Source organism: Corvus cornix, chromosome 3, assembly GCF_000738735.6.
Source record: "Corvus cornix cornix isolate S_Up_H32 chromosome 3, ASM73873v5, whole genome shotgun sequence".
Classification (NCBI taxonomy): domain Eukaryota; kingdom Metazoa; phylum Chordata; class Aves; order Passeriformes; family Corvidae; genus Corvus; species Corvus cornix.
The window spans coordinates 44,792,902-44,808,971 of record NC_047056.1 but is presented as its reverse complement, the minus strand read 5'-3'; the positions used below and the strand labels follow the sequence as shown (position 1 = coordinate 44,808,971).

At 40.3% G+C, this 16,070-nt stretch overlaps 1 protein-coding gene across 1 annotated transcript in view; it reads left to right on the top strand.

Moving 5' to 3' along the window:
* The first annotated feature begins 1,509 nt into the window (after positions 1–1,509).
* The window catches only part of NID1 (nidogen 1), a 44,113-nt gene continuing 29,552 nt past the window's right edge, over positions 1,510–16,070 (top strand). The window contains 10 exon segments of the mRNA XM_039568583.1: positions 1,510–1,603; positions 1,811–1,897; positions 1,900–2,027; positions 2,029–2,058; positions 8,465–8,764; positions 9,827–10,056; positions 10,713–11,140; positions 12,047–12,196; positions 13,448–13,699; positions 14,804–15,004. Coding sequence (XP_039424517.1) covers positions 1,510–1,603; positions 1,811–1,897; positions 1,900–2,027; positions 2,029–2,058; positions 8,465–8,764; positions 9,827–10,056; positions 10,713–11,140; positions 12,047–12,196; positions 13,448–13,699; positions 14,804–15,004 — 1,900 coding nt within the window.

Here is a 16,070-nt window from a genome sequence, read left to right as displayed (position 1 = left end):
CTAGCTTCCCAGTGGTCCTTGTCCTCCAAATTCTGGACATAATACTAGGAAATCATGTGAATCTACAGGAAAAATTTACCCCCTCAGAGTTTTCTTCTTGTTTTGCTCATATCTTCATTTTGTTGAGCCTGTCTGTTGTAGTAAATGTGGCTGTGGAAAACATCAAGCCTAACAGAAATTATGCTCTTGTTGTGAATGTGTCTATGAGGTACTTGAGGTATATGAATTTAGGCTTTCTCTTTGCTATGGAGCTGCATTGCACAAGCACAAGAAGCTTTAGGTTCTGCACATTTGGAAATGGGCTTATGCTGGGGCAGGGGGCAGGTTTGTAACAGGATGGTTTTGTGATGAACGCAGCTGGTGGTATGCCAGTGTGCACATTTAACGTGGGTAAGAAGTTACAGTTGGCTTGTGGTTAAGTACTGGTTTGTCAAAAGAGGAGAAAGATACCTTGGCTGGATATTGAGTCATCTTTGTTGGTATATCTGTGCTCAGATATGGTGGTGATCCAGCCAAGAGGCTGCTCTTCTAGCAGTTGTTAGCCACATGTTCCTGGATATATATAAAGCCACAGATTCCACAAATCCACCAGTTACTGTCTTATAGGGTCTGAAAATATGGAGGGAAGTTGCAGGTGAAAGGACAGCAAGAACTCAAGGAGAGCAGACTTGTCTTCCTCCCAGACCTCCACGCTGCTTTGTCTCAGTGGCTCTTTTTACTGACATCTAGAACCCAACAGTAAATAGTTGCTAGTGCTAATGGTGATTAGATGTGTTTCTCTTTTAGGCTGGCGTGGTTATAGCTCCACCCAGGAATGTCTTGTGCTCTTGCAATTTGACAAATGCAAAATTATGTTTTCTTACAAGGGAAAAAAACCCCCAGAACAGGCATTTAAAGAAAAGTAAAAAGCCATGCAAAAAGTATGTGGGTAGCATTTCAGCTGCCTTTCCTTGGGTGATTTTCTGCTGTAAACATTCTGTGGAAATATCACAGCATACACTTTACTGGCCAAGATTTAATCCTTAAACACTGCTGTCCTCGCTTGGAAGCTTTAGGAAAAATATATGAAATATAACCATACTTCAGTTGTTTCTGAGTGTTCTGAGAGAGCAAGACTACACTACAAAACAAGAAGACACAGTCAGAAATAATATATTTATATGTTCTGTATTTCTTTTCTCTGTATTTCATATCATCAGTAATCTTTCATTTGCAAATTTATTTATTTTTTAGTGCAATTGTGATGTGGATGGTGTTAACTTATGGAACACATTCCAATGTATTTATCCATTTCCCCCGACTATAAGCACCTGGTATCAAAATTATTTCAGAAGACAGCTTAGGGATTCATATTTTTGTTTCATGTTGATTTTGGTATCTGGTCTTGGTGTGCTGTCTGTTGGGAGGTAGCAGCTGCTGGAGTGACTTTGAGCACACATTTTTCCAAACTAACGCAGAAACCCCACTGGCCCTGGCAGAGAGCCGTGGTGCTTTGAAAGTATTTGCCGGATGCCTACGACCCCGCACCGATTTATCTTCGCGAGTTTCGCGTCCCACAAGCGGCTGAGCGTCCCGTCCCAGCGCTGCCGGAGCGCTGCCGAGAGTCGATGCCCCGGCGCTGCGCGGACGCCGCTTTGCCCCCGCGGCGAAGCCCCGGCCCGGGAGCGACCCCCGCGCTGAGCCCCGCTGGCTGAGCCCGCTCGGGGCTGTGGGACGCGGCCGCAGGGGTCCCGGGGCCGCTGTTCCCGCCCGCCCCGCGCGCATTGGCCGCGGCCCCCCAGCCCGCCGGCCCCGCTGCCCGCGCTTATAGCGGCGGACGGCGTGCCGCTGGGCGCCGGGAAGCCGTCGGATGCGGCGCCCCGCCCGAGCTGTCCGCGCTGGGCGCTGCTGATTCCTGGCGCTGCCGTCTGGCGCTGCCCGCAGAGCGGCTGGCGCTGCTGCCGCACGGCGAGGACCGCGGCGATGCCGCGCTGGAGCCCGGGGACGACGTGCACTCGGCGGCGCTGGAGCTGAGCACAGCGCTGCGCTTTCTACGGCGAGGCCGTGCGCTCCCTCTATGTGAGTGTGGGGCCCCTTTTGGCTGCCGGAGGGTCGGAACTAATCCTGGGAACTCCCCGGGGAGCTTTGGGTGGGTGCGTGCTGGTGCTTGTGGGTTCCGTGTGGGTTGTGTGAGCGCCGAGGTCAGAGGTCGGTCCAAAGATCTTAATTGTTCCAGTCCTGTTCAGGTCAGGTATCGGGGCCGTGTTAATTCCCTTCTCACACTGTGACCGGTGCAGATTCTTCGAAGTGCTCAGCCTCTGCTGGAAGACAATGCAACAGATAGTAGGAGCGTAAAGAAAATGCAGTCAATTAGCCAGAGTGAATGCCATCTCCAGGCGTTTTCTGCATTCATACACAGAATGTGTTCAGCTCAGAAAGATCCTCGTTGCGATCTGTTTTGTGTGTTTCGCATGCCCGAGTCACAAAACTGAAACGGGGTGTCTAACCAGCAGCCTGACATGTCTAAGGCTTGCACCTCTGAGCGCTGGGAGAGCTTTCTGTTTCTTGATGTCTTGGGCACTTCCAGGTGTTCATTGCTTTAAGAGTCCCTTGGGCAGAGGAAGTCCATATCCATAGGAATTGCAGGCTTTGGGCTGCAGGCACATCTCAGCCATCTGTGCGTGTCTCAGCTGAATCTGCTGAGAGTTGTGCGTGCATTTTTATGGCTGATGGAGGGTGTTTAGTGTTTGAAGGTGGGATTGAAAACAGACTGACTGGAGCAGAGCTGCTCAAAAGCATCCATAAGAAAAACTGTTTAAAATGGCAGCTTGTCTTCAGATCACTGCAAGAGTACTGCACGCTTTACCACTGCCTCTTTTCCCCTGAAGCCCCGTCCAGGCTGGCAATTGAAAATGCTGAGTAGCACGTTTAGAAAGCTCTTGGTAGGGAAGGCACAGTGTGTTTAGGGCATTAATCTGGTAGACTAAATCTCACCTCCCTGTCCAGATAAAGCAGTGTGGTTTGGTATCGTGGATCTAAGATGCAACTCAGTGGATTAACCTACCTGGAGACGCTTGGGAAACCAGAGCTCCATGTGACCGCAGTGATTCAAAATTTGACGTAGTTCCCATGCACTTGAGTCTGTTTTATGGGTATTTACTGAAGACATAACTTGCTTGTGCTATACTGAGTTGTATTAGTGCTGACACTTAAGTTACGCTCCTTTTCATTGTCCATACTGCCACTAGCTAGACAAATCCTGAAATCATATCTGAAATCCAAAATTTTGGGGGATTCAGGTTATGCTTGTGTGGAAAATGGACGTTGTTCACTGAGGCTGACGGAGATGAAGTATTAAGTAGAATTCAGACTTCAGTTTGGCCCTTAGTTCATTGTCTTGCCTTCTGTACTCTAATTTGGTCACTGATTAGTCAACCCAAGTAAAAAATACACTTTTTAAAGCACAAACATATTCTTGAAAGATAGTGGGCTGTAGCCACTGAGAAGCAAAGATAACAAGTAGCATGTCAGGTAAGCGACAGAGATGGGACAGAGTTTTCAAAGAGCAGTAAATTGATTAACCAGTCTGGGTTTCTTTAGTTTAATGATCCTGTTACTTGCCCACGCTCTCAATCAGGAACAGTTCTGATTAGTTTTTGCCTGAACGAATACCCATATAGAGTCTATTTCTGAATCACATCCAGGGCTCTGCCAGCATTACTCAGTACTAAGGATGAGCAGTTTTAATGAATGGCATTTCAGTATCAGTCTGTGCAGAGGCTTTTTCTTGCACTGAATCTGGTGCAAGTATTGCAGAACAGAAGCACAGTACAAACTGCATGGGGGTAGGGAAAGGAGAAGTATACCTGTTAAGGAAACGTACTGAGCAGTTTTAAATGCACCTTCACATTACACATTTTTATTGTATATTTGCAATGAGTATTTATGAAGCTCTACGATCTTGCTTGGCAAGCTGGAGTTACCAAAGTATTGCTAGTTGGTAGTAAATATTATCAAGCTGATACAATTAACATTTAGTACACATTATAATTTTATGTAGCAATTTTATGTGGGTTCTCTTTCTATCTTTTTTAACAGCTGAGAAGCTGATTTGTTTGAGTTAGCTGTACACATGAATAGAAAGGCGAGGAGTTCTGTGATGTGATTGTTTAGTATCAACTTGTCATAAAATCCCTGGCAACAAAACCTGTTTTCATAGACAGAAGAGAGCATTTTATTTCATATAAGTGGAAACAGACTTTCACATATTGTAATCTTCAATATGGTACTTTAGTATGTAAGATTTATAACATTGAACTCTATCGCTAACCCATACTATTCTATTCGTTTTAATAGCACAGTTTTATTAAAGCTTTTTTGTTTACACTAACGCTCACTGGTGTGGAAAAATGGAAGGATTAGGGGTTACCTCCATTTAGGAAAGAAGTGAGAATCCTTTAATGCAAGCTTGGTTCAATTTTTTTAATCCTTACTTTTTTTAAGTTCTTAAATTAATGGTTGGTCATGTTTGTATTGGAAAGCTTTGCTGCTTTAAGACAACCGTCACTTCATTATAAAGGTAAATTCAAATTTTCTAAACTCTTTTACGCAGAAATATTCAAGCCTGTAAAATGCCTAATCATTGAACAGGGAAAAAGTACCACATTTGTTAGAAACTTTCATTTTTTGTTGTACACAAGAGATACACTTTTTCTTTTAATAGAAGTACTTCCTTACTTTGCATTCCTCTTCTCACATGCTTTTCAAGGTGGACCTATAATTGTGTGTGTGTGTGTAATTTGTTCTGCTACAAACCACAAATGTATGTTAACTATGTGTGTAATCCAGAAGTTTAACATGCTAAAAATACATCTATGTTAGTTCCTGTCAATTTAAATAGTGTTATACCCTAAAAGGAAAGATGTACTGTAAAGCTGGTCTTCAGACAACGCCCACCTGAGGCCTCTTTTACCCCCTTTCCCTTTTGACAGGAATGATGCTTTGATGAAACCCAGTACTTACCCTAAATTACTTCTCTTTATTTTGGGATTCACACTTAACCTATGTCTATGACCTTGAAAGAAACAAGGTGAAGTTAATTGAGTATTCACTGTCCTTGCCAATATAAATGCATTGTTAAATCTCAAAGCTAAAAACATATTTTCATTATTGGTGAGTTTCTCCTCTTGCCCTAAAAATCACTGCACAAAGTGAGCAGCTTGTTTATTTATTTTCATGTAATGGCTTGCAAATGTTTTCTGGGTTCTAGAAACATTCCCTTAACATTTAAAACAGAACCGTCTCACTTAAAAACTATTTTAAAAAATGGGGTTGGCATTTTGTATCTCCTTAATAAAATTACTTCTTACATAAAAGTTTTTAACAAAGAGGAAAGGAATAGCCAGATGCATGTCACTAAGAGGTGAAAAGAGGAGGGCTATTTCTTCTGGCTTCTGCTTTATTCTGCAGTAAAAGCTAGTCCTGATTGTATTTTCTCTTAATGTTTAGTCTCTGCCATAAATAGGGGATCACGAAGCCACAAAGTCTACACACACCAAATCTGATGAAGAGCATGGAATTTGTTTAAAATACTTCAAACACCACTCGTCACTCACAGGAGGATTTAGGTGGGAGTAGGGCTGCTTATGTGCAAAAAGTTTAAGAAAGCAGAAGGAAGAGAAAAATTTTAATATGCTCTAAATTTATTACTTTAAAGAGGGAGTGCCTCTCTTTACTAAAAGGCCTTAGCAAACAGGCTGTAATGTCCACCATCCTCCATCCAGTCTTCCAGTGGTATAGTATAATTGGTGGGTTTTAATTTTCAGGTCATGCTTTAGCTTTGCTTTACAGGGATATGAGGCATTTTCTAGTGTTCCGATGTTGTAGGGGTTCTGGGAACCTTTCTGGACTAGATTTCTCTTGCACGTCTGACTCCAGTTGTAGGGTCTGTACTGAGGTAACCCCTGCTGTCTTTTTAGTTCTTACTCCTCAGATTCATAGTTCACCTTAGGATCTGTGGCCACTGTTAAGTCATGAATGATTAGAGTAAAAATCATCACAACATTCAGCTTCTTCTCCCCCTTTCTAACATGACCTGCTTTCCCATCATGTTTGCACAGGTTATTTACTGCTTATTTGTCTTAGATATACTATTTGTGCATAAAGCCAACTTGCCTTTTTTTTAACACAACCTTAATTTTTTTAGTATTTTACACGCTAGCTGCTAATGAAATTATACAACTGCAGACAATACAATCAGCGTATGTCAAGCCACTTTTAAAATAAATTCTGATATAGGAACTATTTGCTAAGTTTAGCTAATTGTTCATGCTAAGCATTATCCAGTTATACACCAAGCTGACAGGCCACTGGCCTGTGGCAGGGAACATGCTCTGACCCTCTGCCATAGGAGAATTCAAGGTGTAGGTGTTTCTTCTATATGGAGGAGTGAATTGTGTCATGAGTTCTCATACTACACTTTTTCTGATTTACTGTATGTAGCAGCAGTGGTGGTCCAGATTTTAAAGATGTTGCCAAGGCACGTGTAGCCAGCATCCTTGATGGGCTTGCACAGACCACAGTTTCTCTGTGAAGAATATGTTTGGCCTCCTACTGGCCTCCTTTATTACAAATTTATATAGTGGAAAAGGGTAAAGAAATATTCAAAGACAATGAGAGTGATCAAAGACAGAGAACAGCTCTTAGGCAGTGCATGGGTAGGCTGGGGCTCTTAATTCTGAAGGAGAAATTATATAGTGGGAGAGACTGGGTAGGATTTTTGTAGGTCCCAATACAAAGTATTTTATTGGGACAGAATACAAAAATTAGGGCCATCAAATGAAGCTGGAAGCCAGACTGAAAGCAAACAAAAGTAGGAGAGACCTGAGGGTATGAGTCACAAATCCATGGAGTTCCTTTTTAAGGGATTTTGTGGATGCAGAGAGTTTATATGTGCTAAGGGAAGACTTAAAAAATATGCAAAAGAGATCCACTGAGGATGAAAAACAGTCAAAGCACAGGGAACCCCTTGAGGTGGATGCAGCTGGAGGCTCATTGGAGAAGTAGGTGCATGTCCTCTTGTTTTGCTGACTCTCTAAGCTAGCAGGTACAGCTGGGGACAGGCCATTGGGCTAGATGGCCTTGCAGTCTGTGTCAGTGGCCATTCTGACCCACTTCTAGGCATTTGTAAAGATTTTATCACGTTGATAATATCTTGACTGTGTAAAAAGATACAGCAGCAGTTTGTTCTTCTTGGACTCACAAGAATCCCTGTGAGTGAGATAAATCTGTGGGAGATTGCAGTTTCAGTTTCATAGTTTATAGTGAGAGTTCTGGGACCTCTGTCCCATTTTGAGTCTCCTGTGTATGTGGCAGCAGCTCTAGAGTGAGTGCCTGGCTGCCTGCAGGTAGTCAGATGTGTCCTGGTATCAGGTAGTCCAAGACTTGGAGGTGGATTTGTATGTGGCTGACTCACACAGTGCCAAACACAGCTGGCGGAAGGGCCCAGGACAAAAAGCTGTGTGTGAGCACTTTGTGCACTGCTTCAAGGCCTGACACCTGCAGTCTTGCTCACTGCTTGTGTGCATGAGAGAGAGCTCTGGTTTGGCAGTGGAGATTGGCTGTCGCACTTGGGTGTGCCCTAGCACCTACCTGTATGTATGTATTTATCTCAGTTTTAGTCAGAGGTGGCTGACAGTGAATCACCATCTCGCTGATGGGTTAAATCTCCCTGAGCCAGTACAATGCATTTTCAGATCAAGAGTTTCACTTATTTATGCAAATACCTTCTCCCACCCCCCTTCAAGTATTAGAGCCATTTTTCTATCAGTCTGGGCACTCAGCTGTAAAGGAATTTATAGGGTAGCCTATATTTGCTATGGAAATTCTGTTTCCTAGCCTCTATAGCCTCTGGTGTAAGAGCTGTGCTCACAGCATGTCTTAAGAATGAGCAGCAGCTTGTTGTTGTTAGCCTTGCACAGTAGCAGAGGACTTCCTAGGAGGGTGGCTGTAGTGAAGTGAAAACTGAAGGCAAAGAGAAATCTGTATGACTTCCCAAAAGACTTTCACCCAGGCTATTACCATATTTAAGCATGGAGCAGTTTTTTGGGGTTGGTGTCTATGTGTAAATTAGTTCTTTGTTCAGAAGTTCTATCAGCTTCTGAAGCAGTGGTGGGAAGGTTATGTATATCCTTGTCAGAAGAGACAATAGGTGTCTGAAATTTAAATAGCTAAAATCGTGATCTAGGAAAAAAAGGCTGTTCTATCCATGAAGTCAACCTTTGGTTTTGGGCAACTGAAATCTCAGGACTCCTGACATGGGATTCTAAACAAAAGCTTAAAAAAACACGGTTACTTTTCAGATACAAACCTGACTTTTTATTGCATTTCTTTTGGATTTGAAATTAAAATATTGTGATCTGGAGCATATGTGTGGGACACAGTTGTATGAACAGTATTTGTGTTACAATTTTCATCTTTTTATTAGGTTACCACTAATGGGATTATTGCAGTGAATGAACCCTCAAGTGAAGAAAAATATCTTGGTCAATTCCCAGTGAGTTTTGGGGCTATTGCTCCTTTTATGTCTGACCTGGACACAACAGATGGACGTGGAAATGTGTATTTCAGAGAAGATTCATCCTCTGATGTCTTGCAACTTGCATCAGACTATGTCAAAAGAGGTTTTCCTGAGAGTGCTTTTGATCCCAGCAGTGTTGTTATTGTTACCTGGAAGCTTGTGGCTCCTTTCCAGGCACCAGGGGAAGATCACACTTTGGAAGAAAAGGTGAATGTTAATCAGAGTTTTGAGTCGTGTTGGACACACACTCAGCTAAAGTGTAGCACTGCAACCTGTGTTTTGTGTTTAAATGAATTCTGCAGAGCTAAGAATGTATATTATTGTTGAAAAGGCTGTAGCAAAATAGGAGTTTCCAGAATTTTTACGAGTTTTATTTTAATAATACTTTATTAATTCAAAAGATAATGCTTGAAACTACGTAGCTGATTTCTTTGTGTTTCTTAATGGCTCTTACTTTGAATGTTAAATGTGTTGTGATAATAACTGAACTAGAATATCCTGACCTCCCTCCATTCAATATAATCCTGCTGGCTTGCATTTTTCAACAGACTGAAGTAATTTTGACATCAAACTATGTAAAATCAGATAACTCTATGGACTAGTAGGATCTTAAGACCATTTTGAACAGATGATATTGCATTCACAAAAACTAATGTTTTGTAGCTAGTATTGAATTAAGAAATTAGAGGTTATTTTTTTATTATTCACAAATCATTTTCCCCTTTTAAACCATTCAGGTACTATCCTGCAAGGATATGTAACTTACTACGCCATAATTATCAAAGCTGATGAGAACATTACCACTACTTAGCAAATCTTTTTATGTCAACAACTAATTTATTTTGCTGAACTCGACAAAAGCATTGTGTTCATAGTAACACCTCTGCACTCTGGTAGCAATGAACAGCTGATGTCTGAGGTGCTGTCCCAGTGGTTCCTACAGTAGGCAGAAGTGTTCCTATGGGAAAAGACTTGAGCAACATGAAACTTGAACTTTACTTTAAACATTCTGTTTACAGAATTTTTTATTTAGTCTAGCACATCACTTCAGTTATTTTAAGGAAATGAAATAGCATCCTACTGCATTACAGAACTTAAAATTGTTATATTTTGGGCAACCTCTCTATTTCCTACAGATTTAATTTACTTTTGATAATGTTTTTCTTCTCAATGAGAATTCTGATTTTCATTTTGTGTTTGAAAAGAAAATAATTACTCTTTCTTGACTATTTTTATGTGAGTAAATATGTATTAATTTTTTTCCCACAGAGAAACACTTTCCAGGCTGTCTTAGCCTCTTCTGATTCCAGTTCGTATGCTATTTTCCTTTATCCAGAAGACAGTTTGCAGTTCTATAGCACATACTCCAAGAATGGTGATGAAAATATTCCTGCTGTGGTTGGCTTTAGTCAAGCCTCTACAAACTACTACTTTTGGGAAAAACCAGGATCCTACAATGTCATTGCTGATGATGAAGACACCATTAGAAACCTATACAAGTATGCTTTTTTCTTTGTTTAAACACCTCAAGAAAACATCAGAGTTCCATGATTTTCTTAATTTTTTGCATGAATCAATGAGAACTAATAAGATCCCATTAGCCATCGCGCGAGAAATCACAAGATCGAGTACTGATAAATATCCACTCTTTTGAGGACTTTGAGGACTTTATTGTAATTTGACAAAAGTCCTTAGTTCCATTGTCACTGGTAGGAACTCCTTTTTATTTAGTTCTTCTATAAACAGCACCATTTAGTCTTCAATTCTTCATAGTCTGTCCTAGGCAGGTTGTTTCTGTGTGTTTGTTTGTGGTTTTGAAAGAAAGGGTGAACAAGCAGGAAAGGGAATGAGTTAGAAAGTTTTAGTAAGTGGTAGCAAGATCTTTGTGGCCCTAAAATCTCCCTCTGTTCCTACTGCTTTGGAGACAAGAAAGCTAGAAATTCTCAACGGAGCTGTGGGTGAGGAGAAAAAAAATGTTACCCAAACTGTCAAGGGTGTTTTACAGCTGAATAAACTGTACTTGTAGGTAAGTGTGTAATGTAGATAAGACAATTAGGCAGTTTTGTCCTGGTGCTTCTCAGTGAAGGGTAACATTGTGTGTAGGCTGGAAATACCACACAACTTGCTTTATTTGGCATGTGCTTCTCTTTGACAGAAGCAGCAATGCTGGGAAGCAGGGTGTCTGGGTGTTTGAGATTGGTAGCTCATCTGACAGTATTGTGCCTGCCAAGATCAGCAATGTTTTGGAGAGCCTAGAGTCCAATGAAGAGGACCAGGAGATGACTTCTAAGCCCTTTATGTCCGACTACGGCTCCACTGAAATAACTCAGCAGTATGTCACAAGTAGTACGGACAGCACTGAAGAGGATCAGCACCTTGTCACGTACGGTGTTCCTCGGCTAGCTGCAGAAGACTTTCTGACTCCATACCAAGATGTAACAGGAACACCTTCAACTGAGTCTTTTTACAGTCCTCAAAATTTCCCAACAGCAAAAGCTCCACCTCGCCAGTTTCGGATCCAGCAGTTCCCCCCACAGCCACCCCAAGTCATAGATGTGGAAGAATTTGATGAAACTGGAATAGGTAAGGTCTTTTGTACAGTTCAGCTGCTTCCAACATGGATACGCTGCAAAAAAGACATGTGAAAGGAATTGAATTACAAAAGAAATAATGTTTCCTTCTCATTAGTTTCATATCTGAAAATCTGGACACGTTATAAGTTTGTGTTATTCATTGAGGTAGTTAACTTGGATGTCACCTCAGATTCAGATCTTGTCAAGCTCACAGGCCTTTCTCAGATTCAGATCTTGTCAAGCTCACAGGCCTTTCTCAGATGTGTTTCTGAATACAGGTGATTTAATAAAGGTTGGGAATAGAAGCTGTCATAAATTTTTTTGGCTAGGATTTCATGGCCTCAGGTCTTAGAAGGGTGGAATTAGCAATTCTAAGTTCTGATAAAGCATTTCTAGAAATTTCGGAGTAGTGTGACTGACTGCCCAGATGTTAATTGTTTCTTGAAGCAGGTGTGAGAATTGCTATCTCCATTAAGTAACAGGATAAAACAATTAGGATTGCAGGGTGCATCAGTTGCTGCATGGTGCTGGGTACTGTGCTGATTGTTTTGTTTCTAAAGTTGGAAAGTGTCCTGTTTGTTTTGATTTGGAAACAAGGACAAGATAAAATTACTGTGTGTTTAGTTTTGACAAGAATTTCAACTGATCTGTATTAATATAGATCTGCTGAAGTCAATAGAACTAAACGATTTTCTAACAAAATAATTAAACAGCAGAAGCCCTGATATTTTCTGTGAAATAGTAGACAGTTGTATATTGCAAGGTTAGCCAATATCAATTGCAATAGTTTGTTTCCCGTGAAGAGAAAATGAAAATCTGATCAAGTGAGTCCAGAGACACTTTTAAACTAGTCCAGGGATGTGTGAATACCACAGTAATGACATGAAGTATAAATGTCTGGTCTTGTTTTCCACAGTGTTTCGCTACCACACAGATGTCCAACAGACCTGTGCTAACAACCGTCACCAGTGCTCTGTTCATGCTATTTGCAAGGATTATCCCAACGGATTTTGTTGCAGTTGTATTGCTGGTTACAAAGGAAATGGCAGACAATGTGTAGCAGAAGGTAAGTGGTTTGAAATTTAGATACATAAGCAACAATTACGTACAGCATTCTTGAATGAGGTGACCTGCATTCAACTCCAAAAAAGTCCTGCTAAAGACTTTTTGAAAGACTTATCACTAAGATATAGTGAAAGGTATTTTAATCAGTGAGCTCTGTTTTTTAAAATGCTGTGGTTTTTTGAGTGAAGCAAATTTTTTTGAGTGGTTAATTACATGCTTTATTCATTTCAATGTTACTTTCTAGAAAAAAATAAACTCTTCTGTAACTGACATCATTTAAAAGAAAGCATAACATCCAGTGGTATTTCCTAGAATTAGTCATGAAGTTCCAACGTGTTATAATCTGATATGGTCCTCACTCTAGAAATGGACAGTTCAAAGTGATGAACAAATTAACTTTGATCGTCGAACCAAAGAGCATGGCTCCTCTTTGTCTGACTCTTAAGCTGCTTTTCTAATGGGCTGATCTGCCAGATTTTTGTTAAATACCCATTTAAACTTTGTTCCCATGTAAAATCCATAAAGGAATTTCTTATGTATACACTTGTAATCCTCATAGTGATTTGCCTCAGAGTACAGATGCATTTCAACAACTCAAATAGTTTACTGCAAGACTATGCTTTTGTAAACCAGGAAAGCAAAACCTAATACTTAGTTTTCAGTTCATAAAATTGGATTTTCCATAGAAAGGAAAGAAGGATCTGATGATAATCAAATTTAAACTTCCATGTAGGAAATTGTATACAGAAAACTAGCAATCCAAAATAGCTACTTCTGTGTAACACTGACGGTCTTCAACATGGCCAATAGTTCAGAGCCAAGAAATGTAATAGGTTAGAATAACAGGTCAATTATTCTAATGACTAATGGTGTTAGTCTTCTAATAGGGAATGAGCAAATTTGCATTCAGTGTGTATCGATATGAAGTGTGATCTTAAAAAGAAGTTTCTGTCTGCCACTTACTGTCAGGTATACTTGTAACAGTGTTATGGAGTTATCCTTTCAGACAGAACTTTTAATGAGGATAAAGGGCATCTCTTCAGGCAAATTTGGCCATTTAACCATCCACATAAGACAACACACATGCATGCACCTACATAAGCAAGTGAACACATGGCAGTTTCTTGGTTGAATTCTGAGTATTTGTTTGCCATTTATTTAAACACTGAGCATTGTGAACACTCTGAACATGCTCCCTGGAGAGTATGAGAGAACTGTTATTTTGTTCTGATGCATTGTATTGATTTGCCAGGTTCTCCTCAGAGAGTCAACGGGAAGGTCAGAGGAAGAATCTTTGTAGGAAATAACCCTGTTCCGGTTGTATTTGAGAACACTGATCTCCACTCATATGTTGTGATGAACCAAGGGCGTGCCTACACTGCTATCAGCACAATCCCGGAGACTGTGGGGTATTCTCTACTGCCTCTTGCCTCTATTGGAGGTATCATAGGATGGATGTTTGCTGTGGAACAGCAAGGATATAAAAATGGATTCAGCATTACTGGTAACTTCTAAATTAAAATAATGTTCAAAATTGCTATGCTTTCCTCTGTCTTGATAGAAAATAGATGCGTATTTAGAAGCACACATCTATTCTGAGCTGCAAATTGGTTTTTTGTAATCAAATTTCTCACCGTTTTTCTTGTTTACAATATATAGGCAATGGACCTTTTAATTTACTGTCAGTGTACAAGAGCTAAGTGTGTTAGAGAGAAGATTGGCTTGGCCAGTTTCTGTTCAAGAAAGAGATTATTAAAAAGATCTGTTTTGGGGGGGGAGTTGTTACTAGAGTGTACATAGTTGTTAAAAAAGTCTTTTCCTACATCTTCAAGAGGTCTAACATGTTAATTGCCTGATTGTACCAACAGAGCAAAAGAGAAATGAGAATCTGACCTCACGAGGGTCTGAAACCTTTTACAGAAACAGCTGCTGCATGACATGCAAATGACTCCGTTAGCTTGTTTGAGGGAAACCCCTGTTCACAATCCGAGCTTTTCATAAGAGATTGAGGCCAAATCTGGTTGGTTGTGCAAATGAAGTCAAGCTGTAGATTCAATCTGTTCTGTTCATGTGTTTCTTTTTAAAATTTGATCCTTTATGGACATGTAATACGAATTTAGTTGAAGACTACTTTTTGGTTTGGGATTTTCTTGGATTTGGTGTGTTTGAAGTTTGTTCTGGAATTTACAACACATACTTCACTTGTTTTTGATTTGGAAACAGATGTACTGGATTTTGAATTCTTTTTTAACTCCCTGTACTCCTAATGGAAATTTTCTCTAAATTGTCCTTTTAAATGGTAGGATAAGGCCTACTACTATTAGCTTAGCCAGAACTTCTTTTTAAATTTAATTTAACCCTGCTCCCTCAGGTTTATTTGTTATTTATCATGTTCGCTGCTTAAAAAAATTTTCTTGCAATATCCAAGTATATTATCAGTATATCTCTGAAAATTATTTCATTAGAAACACAAGACATTAGCAATTGCACTAAATCAAAACTTGCCAACAATGGTGATTTATATTTTATCTACTAGAAACAATATTTGGAATAGAAGGAATCAGAAACCTCTATTTAGTTTAGTGTTTAACTAATTCTTTTTCTTTAGGTGGTGAGTTCACACGGCAAACAGAAGTAACTTTTCTCCGCAACAATGAGAAGCTGGTTGTAAAGCAGAAATTTAGTGGCATTGATGAGCATGGTCACCTTACTATCAGCACAGAAATGGAGGGCAGAATACCTGAGATCCCATCTGGTTCCTCAGTCCATATAGAGCCATACACCGAACTCTACCACACGTCTAGTTCTGGTAAGGTTTCATAAGAATTAAATTATAAGAAAGTGCACAAAGCAGAGACTAAGACAATATGAAAAACATTATTTTATTCCTTTTTTAGCAAGTGTATTTAGACCCTTTGACTTATAGAAAGTTGCTTTTTGCCTCTTAGGAAAAGATTTCAAAAGAAGGCGGATTTTGAGTGGGACAATGAAAGTATTTCTAATCTTTTCATTGAAAAAATACAAGTTTAACTTTCTCTGAACTGATGTTTGAAAAACACTCTCGATTCCCCTTTTTGTTGGCCTTGTTTTTATGCTGTTGATGGCAGTGTTCAAGTTGCTATGTTTTTTTCTGTAGGTCCACAGCCCTTTAGTAGGAGCTGTACTGTGTATATAATTTTGTGGTAATGTCATTAAGTGAGCTTTGATCTTGTCTCAGACTAAACCAATTATTTACCACTATGTCTCATGTAAACTGCATTACAATGACTCTGCAAGCATTTATCAGTATTATTTGAGCTGGATTTGAACAACTGACTGGAAAATTAGGAACCTCTTAATTCCCTTATCAGTTTCCTACATTGTCTCTTCAATACTTCTCTCTCCTCTCTCTCAATTCCTTTATCACAGATCCTAGGTTTCCTGAGAGAACCATTCTTCATTCACTATTTACAGGGCAATCTTGTTTTGCTTACTTATTTTGCTTTCCTCTTCCTGGATGAAATTATGGGTGTTTCAAAACAGAAAGAAAAGAAGTGAGGTTGGAGTGTTGCTGCTGGCCAGCCAGCCCAGGTGCCAAAGAGCAGTACAGAGGAAGCAGCCTTTGGTGCACATGAATACTGGAGAGACTGCGCTTTGCTCCAAGGGTGCACTTTTGGTTGCTAGAGATAGCTGAAAATGGTGTAGTGGCATCATCATGGCCTTGTATTCACTAATGTCTGGGTTTGGTAGCCAGTGATGAACCCCCTCGTGCTTTGCCTGTTGTTAAGGACTGGGAGGAGGAGGAAGTGGAAGCAGCAGGAAGCTTCTGCTTTGTGCTGAACAACTTCAGAGTTTGGGCAGCATCTGCTCTATAGAACAGTTGCCTACGTGGCAGA